Below are 9,399 nucleotides of genomic sequence, written 5' to 3'. Positions count from 1 at the left end.
TTGACTCAGAATGTTCAACTTTCCTTATTTTCAGACAGTCAGTTTCATATTTGGGATAATGCATTTTAATTTAACATTTTTCTTACCTTAAAATTTGACTTTTTCCCTGTGGGCTGTTAGGCTCGCGGGGGCTGAAAATGCTTCATTTTATTACGTCATTCTTGGCGCGGACTTTTTTGGCGCAAAAATTCTATTTCCGTTTCCGGCGTCATACGTGTCGCCGGAAGTTGTGTCATTTTTTTGGCGTTATTTTGCGTCAAAAATGTCGGCGTTCCGGATGTGGCGTCATTTTTGGCGCCAAAAAGCATTTAGGCGCCAAATAATGTGGGCGTCTTATTTGGCGCGAAAAAATATGGGCGTCACTTTTGTCTCCACATTATTTAAGTCTCATTTTTTATTGCTTCTGGTTGCTAGAAGCTTGTTCTTTGGCATTTTTTCCCATTCCTGAAACTGTCATTTAGGGAATTTGATCAATTTTGCTTTATATATATGTTGTTTTTTCTCTTACATATTGCAAGATGTCTCACGTTGCATCTGAGTCAGAAGATACTACAGGAAAATCACTGTCAAGTGCTGAATCTACCAAAGCTAAGTGTATCTGCTGTAAACTTTTGGTAGCTATTTCTCCAGCTGTTGTTTGTATTGATTGTCATGACAAACTTGTTAAAGCAGATAATATTTCCTTTAGTAAAGTACCATTGCCTGTTGCAGTTCCTTCAACATCTAAGGTGCAGAATATTCCTGATAATATAAGAGATTTTGTTTCAGAATCCATAAAGAAGGCTATGTCTGTTATTTCTCCTTCTAGTAAATGTAAAAAATCTTTTAAAACTTCTCTCCCTACAGATGAATTTTTAACTGAACATCATCATTCTGATTCTGATGATTCCTCTGGTTCAGAGGATTCTGTCTCAGAGGTTGATGCTGATAAATCTTCATATTTATTTAAAATGGAATTTATTCGTTCTTTACTTAAAGAAGTACTAATTGCTTTAGAAATAGAGGATTCTGGTCCTCTTGATACTAATTCTAAACGTTTAGATAAGGTATTTAACAGTGTTAATTTCGTCGACTAAAACTAGACTAAAATGACTATAAAACTAAAGAAATTCTGATGACTAAAATACGACTAAAACTAAAATGACATTTTAGTCAAAAGACTATGACTAAAACGAAATCAAAATGACATTTTAGTCAAAAGACTATGACTAAAACTAAATCAAAATTTGCTGACAAAAACATTTTATGCAAGTTGTTATAATCAATCCATATATAATTACTGCTCTTTTGTAAAATTTACGAAACTTAATTTTATTAAATTTTAAGATAAATAGACATGTTATATACCACAACAGTTAAATCTGTTAAATCTGTATTGCATGTTCAAACCTTAATACCATAAATAAAAACAGGTTAATAAACCTTTACTCCAGGAGTATATAATGAGTTTGGAAGTTCTAGAGCAGTGCTAATATCGTTGCCGAAACTTTTTCGAATCTGTGAACAATCAATTGATTCTTCCTATAATAAGCATAACCCACAAGTATGGGTTTAAGTTATGCTGTGCCTGTGCTATCTGCAGAAACTTTTTGTTGTGTTGAGTTACTTGATACTTGTTTTAATTATTAACAGAGAACTGTTAAAGGTTTTATATTGGGTAATATGTTCAATTTAGCCAATACAGTTTACAGTTGTTTTTTTTAATATATTTTAAAGTTGCACTTCTGTTTTTTTATGAAACTTGGTTTTATTTAATTGTAAGTTTAATAAAGATGTTACATATCACAACGGCTAAATCTGTGTCTGTATTGCATGTTTAAACCTTAATACCATAAATATTAACAGGTATTATGTTTACTCCTGGAGTATGTAATCAGTTTGCAAATGATAGAGAAATGCTTAAATAACGCATTACACTTTAACTAAATCCCTTAGATTTTAGTTGACTAAAATCTACTGGGATTTAGTCGACTAAAATCTACTGAAAATTCAGTCGACTAAAACTAGACTAAAACTAAAACAATTCAGATGACTAAAATACGACTAAAACTAAAATGGCATTTTAGTCAAAAGACTAAAACTAAGACTAAATTGAAATTTGCCGTCAAAATTAACACTGGTATTTAAAGCTCCTGTGGTTATTCCAGAAGTTTTTCCTGTTCCTAATGCTATCTCTGCAGTAATTACCAAAGAATGGGATAATTTGGGTAATTCATTTACTCCTTCTAAACGTTTTAAGCAATTATATCCTGTGCCGTCTGACAGATTAGAATTTTGGGACAAGATCCCTAAAGTTGATGGGGCTATTTCTACCCTTGCTAAACGTACTACTATTCCTACGTCAGATGGTACTTCGTTTAAGGATCCTCTAGATAGGAAAATTGAGTCCTTTCTAAGAAAAGCTTATCTGTGTTCAGGTAATCTTCTTAGACCTGCTATATCTTTGGCTGATGTTGCTGCAGCTTCAACTTTTTGGTTGGAAACTTTAGCGCAACAAGTAACACATCGTGATTCTCGTGATATTATTATTCTTCTTCAGCATGCTAATAATTTTATCTGTGATGCCATTTTTGATATTATCAGAGTTGATGTCAGGTTTATGTCTCTAGCTATTTTAGCTAGAAGAGCTTTATGGCTTAAAACTTGGAATGCTGATATGGCTTCTAAATCAACTTTACTTTCCATTTCTTTCCAGGGTAACAAATTATTTGGTTCTCTGTTGGATTCCATTATTTCAACTGTTACTGGTGGGAAAGGAACTTTTTTATCACAGGATAAAAAGTCTAAAGGTAAAAACAGGGCTAATAATCGTTTTCGTTCCTTTCGTTTCAACAAAGAACAAAAGCCTGATCCTTCATCCTCAGGAGCAGTTTCAGTTTGGAGACCATCTCCAGTCTGGAATAAATCCAAGCCAGCTAGAAAGGCAAAGCCTGCTTCTAAGTCCACATGAAGGTGCGGCCCTCATTCCAGCTCAGCTGGTAGGGGGCAGGTTACGTTTTTTCAAGGAAATTTGGATCAATTCTGTTCACAATCTTTGGATTCAGAGCATTGTTTCAGAAGGGTACAGAATTGGTTTCAAGTTGAGACCTCCTGCAAAGAGATTTTTTCTTTCCCGTGTCCCAGTAAATCCAGTAAAAGCTCAAGCATTTCTGAAATGTGTTTCAGATCTAGAGTTGACTGGAGTAATTATGCCAGTTCCAGTTCCGGAACAGGGGATGGGGTTTTATTCAAATCTCTTCATTGTACCAAAGAAGGAGAATTCTTTCAGACCAGTTCTGGATCTAAAAATATTGAATCATTATGTAAGGATACCAACGTTCAAGATGGTAACTGTAAGGACTATCTTACCTTTTGTTCAGCAAGGGAATTATATGTCCACAATAGATTTACAGGATGCATATCTGCATATTCCGATTCATCCAGATCATTATCAGTTCCTGAGATTCTCGTTTCTGGACAAGCATTACCAGTTTGTGGCTCTGCCGTTTGGCCTAGCTACAGCTCCAAGAATTTTTACAAAGGTTCTCGGTGCCCTGCTGTCTGTAATCAGAGAACAGGGTATTGTGGTATTTCCTTATTTGGACGATATCTTGGTACTTGCTCAGTCTTTACATTTAGCAGAATCTCATACGAATCGACTTGTGTTGTTTCTTCAAGATCATGGTTGGAGGATCAATTTACTAAAAAGTTCTTTGATTCCTCAGACAAGGGTAACCTTTCTGGGTTTCCAGATGGATTCAGTGTCCATGACTCTGTCTTTAACAGACAAGAGACGTCTAAAATTGATTACAGCTTGTCGAAACCTTCAGTCACAATCATTCCCTTCGGTAGCCTTATGCATGGAAATTCTAGGTCTTATGACTGCTGCATCGGACGCGATCCCCTTTGCTCGTTTTCACATGCGACCTCTTCAGCTCTGTATGCTGAAGCAGTGGTGCAAGGATTACACGAAGATATCTCAATTAATATCTTTAAAACCGATTGTTCGACACTCTCTATCATGGTGGACAGATCACTATCGTTTAATTCAGGGGGCTTCTTTTGTGCTTCCGACCTGGACTGTAATTTCAACAGATGCAAGTCTCACAGGTTGGGGAGCTGTGTGGGGATCTCTGACGGCACAAGGAGTTTGGGAATCTCAGGAGGTGAGATTACCGATCAATATTTTGGAACTCCGTGCAATTTTCAGAGCTCTTCAGTTTTGGCCTCTTCTGAAGAGAGAATCGTTCATTTGTTTTCAGACAGACAATGTCACAACTGTGGCATACATCAATCATCAAGGAGGGACTCACAGTCCTCTGGCTATGAAAGAAGTATCTCGAATTTTGGTTTGGGCGGAATCCAGCTCCTGTCTAATCTCTGCGGTTCATATCCCAGGTGTAGACAATTGGGAAGCGGATTATCTCAGTCGCCAAACGTTGCATCCGGGCGAATGGTCTCTTCACCCAGAGGTATTTCTTCAGATTTTTCAAATGTGGGAACTTCCAGAAATAGATCTGATGGCGTCCCATCTAAACAAGAAACTTCCCAGGTATCTGTCCAGATCCCGGGATCCTCAGGCGGAGGCAGTGGATGCATTTTCACTTCCTTGGAAGTATCATCCTGCCTATATCTTTCCGCCTCTAGTTCTTCTTCCAAGAGTAATATCCAAGATTCTGAGGGAATGCTCGTTTGTTCTGCTGGTAGCTCCGGCATGGCCTCACAGGTTTTGGTATGCGGATCTTGTCCGGATGGCCTCTTGCCAACCGTGGACTCTTCCGTTAAGACCAGACCTTTTGTCACAAGGTCCTTTTTTCCATCAGGATCTCAAATCCTTAAATTTAAAGGTATGGAGATTGAACGCTTGATTCTTGGTCAAAGAGGTTTCTCTGACTCTGTGATTAATACTATGTTACAGGCTCGTAAATCTGTATCTCGAGAGATATATTATAGAGTCTGGAAGACTTATATTTCTTGGTGTCTTTCTCATCATTTTTCCTGGCATTCTTTTAGAATTCCGAGAATTTTACAGTTCCTTCAGGATGGTTTAGATATGGGTTTGTCTGCAAGTTCTTTGAAAGGACAAATCTCTGCTCTTTCTGTTCTTTTTCACAGAAAGATTGCTATTCTTCCTGATATTCATTGTTTTGTACAAGCTTTGGTTCGTATAAAACCTGTCATTAAGTCAATTTCTCCTCCTTGGAGTTTGAATTTGGTTCTGGGAGCTCTTCAAGCTCCTCCGTTTGAACCTATGCATTCATTGGACATTAAATTACTTTCTTGGAAAGTTTTGTTCCTTTTGGCCATCTCTTCTGCCAGAAGAGTTTCTGAATTATCTGCTCTTTCTTGTGAGTCTCCTTTTCTGATTTTTCATCAGGATAAGGCGGTGTTGCGAACTTCTTTTGAATTTTTTACCTAAAGTTGTGAATTCCAACAACATTAGTAGAGAAATTGTGGTTCCTTCATTATGTCCTAATCCTAAGAATTCTAAGGAGAAATCGTTGCATTCTTTAGATGTTGTTAGAGCTTTGAAATATTATGTTGAAGCTACGAAATCTTTTCGTAAGACTTCTAGTCTATTTGTTATCTTTTCCGGTTCTAGAAAAGGCCAGAAAGCTTCTGCCATTTCTTTGGCATCTTGGTTGAAATCTTTAATTCATCTTGCCTATGTTGAGTCGGGTAAAACTCCGCCTCAGAGAATTACAGCTCATTCTACTAGGTCAGTTTCTACTTCCTGGGCGTTTAGGAATGAAGCTTCGGTTGACCAGATCTGCAAAGCAGCTACTTGGTCCTCTTTGCATACTTTTACTAAATTCTACCATTTTGATGTATTTTCTTCTTCTGAAGCAGTTTTTGGTAGAAAAGTACTTCAGGCAGCGGTTTCTGTTTGAATCTTCTGCTTATGTTTTTCGTTAAACTTTATTTTGGGTGTGGATTATTTTCAGCAGGAATTGGCTGTCTTTATTTTATCCCTCCCTCTCTAGTGACTCTTGTGTGGAAAGATCCACTTCTTGGGTAGTCATTATCCCATACGTCACTAGCTCATGGACTCTTGCTAATTACATGAAAGAAAACATAATTTATGTAAGAACTTACCTGATAAATTCATTTCTTTCATATTAGCAAGAGTCCATGAGGCCCGCCCTTTTTTTGTGGTGGTTATGATTTTGTATAAAGCACAATTATTCCAATTCCTTATTTTATATGCTTTCGCACTTTTTTCTTATCACCCCACTTCTTGGCTATTCGTTAAACTGATTTGTGGGTGTGGTGAGGGGTGTATTTGTAGGCATTTTGAGGTTTGGGAAACTTTGCCCCTCCTGGTAGGAATGTATATCCCATACGTCACTAGCTCATGGACTCTTGCTAATATGAAAGAAATGAATTTATCAGGTAAGTTCTTACATAAATTATGTTTTTCTCTCTTTTTCTCTCTTTTTCTCTCTTTTTCTCTCTTTTTCTCTCTTTTTCTCTCTTTTTCTCTCTCTCTCTTTCTCTCTCTTTCTTTCTCTCTCTCTCTTTTTCTCTCTCTCTCTCTTTCTTTCTTTCTCTCTCTTTTTCTCTCTCTTTTTCTCTCTTTCTCTCTCTCTCTCTCTCTCTCTCTCTCTCTCTCTCTCTCTCTCTCTCTCTCTCTCTTTCTTTCTCTCTTTCTTTCTTTCTCTCTCTTTTTCTCTCTCTTTTTCTCTCTTTCTCTCTCTTTCTCTCTCTCTCTCTTTCTCTCTCTTTCTCTCTCTTTCTCTCTCTTTTTCTCTCTTTTTCTCTCTTTTTCTCTCTTTTTCTCTTTTTCTCTCTTTTTCTTTCTCTCTCTCTCTCTCTCTCTCTCTCTCTCTCTCTCTCTCTCTCTCTCTCTCTCTCTCTCTCTCTTTCTCTCTTTCTTTCTCTCTCTCTCTCTTTCTCTCTTTCTTTCTCTCTCTCTCTCTTTCTCTCTTTCTTTCTCTCTCTCTCTCTCTTTCTCTCTTTCTTTCTCTCTCTCTCTCTCTCTCTCTCTTTCTTTCTTTCTTTCTTTTTATCTCTCCTTTTTTTTTTTTTATTTAAAAAAAAAGCAGAAATCTCAGGAAGAGGAATTGAAGATCAATTTGCATTTTACAGGTTTTTATGGGAATTCTGCTAAATACCTTGAAAAATTAGTAAAACACAAAAAACCCAGTAAGTATAAAAATTATATTCCAGCAGTTAAAGTTGATAATGCGAGACATACTAATGCCGAGGATATTGGTAAAGCTTTTTTTTGTTTTATCAGAAGCTCTATTCTGAACCAGTTGTCGGGATAACCTAGTAAACTGTCATTGGCTCACCTGACATGTTCAGCTAGCTCCCAGTAGTGCATAGCTTTTTACTGTAACAAAGGATACCAAGAGAATGAAACAAATTCAATAACAGAAGTAAATTTGTTTCAAAATGTATGTTGTATCTGAATTCTGTTTTAGGTCTCTTTAAGTGATTGGCTGTCACAGCAATTGTATACACAGTAACAGTCCAACTTGACTGTTGCTGGATAGCCTCACATGCAGGCATTCAGCAACAGCATTAGATACCCTCTCCCAGAGATCACTTGCCTGTGGTTTCCCCAAAACACTACTTTTCTGATGCCTCAAAAATTGTACATTCTCACTGTTGACGGCAAAACCCACACTACAATAACTCTGTAAATCATCCTTCAGGGTTTAGCTATGGTCACTGTGCCATGTACAGCAATCCCAGAGGGTCTAAAGATTATTTGTTTGTTTTATTTGTATTTACTTTTTGTTGTAAAGTTTTAGAAAAATACCCTCACCGAGTTTATAAAAAATGTCATGTTTCTTTTTCGACAGAAGGTTCCAGTTACCGAAAAATCTATGAAGACCATCATGTTTCATTTAGTGCAACCAATTCTTTGATGGAAGACATCCATTTTCTCAAGCATAGTCAAGACACAAGTAACATTAACATTAATAATGCTCCAAAGGTTATGAACTTTGAGAATGCGAGAACAGAAAATATGACCAATAAGGGGTGTTTCCAGAAAACGGCTCTAGCAAAGGAAATTAATAAAAAGATATCTGCAACGGTGCATAAGTGCCGAGCTTGTGATAAATGTTTTACTGATAAATCACTTTATTTATCTCACAAACTAACGCATGCCAAAAACAGACAGTATAACTGTTCAGACTGTCCGGAATATTTTAATTGCAAATCAGACCTTGTTAAACACCAGGCAATTCACAAAGTAGCGAATAATGTATCTTGTTCCAAATGTAGCAAACGTTTTAACAGTAAATCAGCTCTTATAATCCACCAGAGGATTCATACAGGAGAGAAACCATTTGAATGTCCTGAATGCAAAATCTGTTTTAGCCAACCTGCTATGCTTAAAAGTCATATTATGATACATACTGGAGAGAAGCCTTTTACATGTCTTGAATGCAAAATGTGTTTTAGACAAGCGACTATGCTTAAACAGCATATTATGATACATACTGGAGAGAAGCCTTTTACATGTCCTGAATGCAAAATGTGTTTTAGACAAGCGACTATGCTTAAACAGCATATTATGATACATACTGGAGAGAAGCCTTTTACATGTCCTGAATGCAAAATGTGTTTTAGACAAGCGACTATGCTTAAACAGCATATTATGATACATACTGGAGAAAAGCCTTTTACATGTCCTGAATGCAAAATGTGTTTTAGAAAAGCGACTATACTTAAACAGCATATTATGATACATACTGGAGAGAAGCCTTTTACATGTGCTGAATGCAACAAGGGATTTATACGAAAGACAATGCTTATTAGACACCAGAAGGTTCACACAGGAGAAAAGGAGTTTGTTTGCTCAGAATGTGGAAGTAGATTCTCTGAAAAGGCAAAGCTTTTAAGACACCAAAGGCTTCATACAGGAGAGAATCCATTTGTTTGCCCTGAGTGTGGGAAATGTTTTAGATGGAATTACCAGCTTAATAATCATCAACTTTGTCATTATTGAAATTTTGCTTGTCCTGATTAAACATGAAACGATTCACTTAAAGAAGAAGCCATTTGCTTGTCAAGAATAATGGATTTTTTTCTCTCTCAGGAATCTTACTGGGTAATTCATTAGAAGATTTACATAGGGGAGAAACCATTCTCATGTCCTAAATGTGGAAAATGTTTTACAGGGACACTAAACCCATTTTTTTTTTTTTTTTTAAATTATAAGCAACTTTCTGATTTCTTTCATGTAATTGGCAAGAGTCCATGAGCTAGTGACGTATGGGATATACAATCCTACCAGGAGGGGCAAAGTTTCCCAAACCTCCAAAATGCCTATAAATACACCCCTCACCACACCCACAATTCAGTTTTTACAAACTTTGCCTCCTATGGAGGTGGTGAAGTAAGTTTTTGTGCTTGATTTTTATGATTTATTCTGTTATAAGTGCTTCTAAGCATTCTGAAGCC

General features: G+C 36.7%; 1 protein-coding gene across 4 annotated transcripts in view; it reads left to right on the top strand.

Moving 5' to 3' along the window:
- The window catches only part of LOC128667202 (gastrula zinc finger protein XlCGF52.1-like), a 33,487-nt gene extending 24,495 nt beyond the window's left edge, over positions 1-8,992 (top strand). For all 4 annotated transcript variants that reach the window (XM_053722135.1, XM_053722134.1, XM_053722133.1 and 1 more), the window contains one exon: positions 7,791-8,992. In XM_053722135.1, coding sequence (XP_053578110.1) covers positions 7,791-8,944 — 1,154 coding nt within the window. In that variant the 3' untranslated portion in view covers positions 8,945-8,992. The remainder of the gene's footprint in view (positions 1-7,790) is intronic.
- The last annotated feature ends 407 nt before the right edge of the window (positions 8,993-9,399 follow it).

The sequence above is a fragment of the Bombina bombina genome, chromosome 7 (assembly GCF_027579735.1).
Source record: "Bombina bombina isolate aBomBom1 chromosome 7, aBomBom1.pri, whole genome shotgun sequence".
NCBI classification, from domain to species: domain Eukaryota; kingdom Metazoa; phylum Chordata; class Amphibia; order Anura; family Bombinatoridae; genus Bombina; species Bombina bombina.
This window is presented reverse-complemented; position numbering and strand designations above follow the sequence as displayed.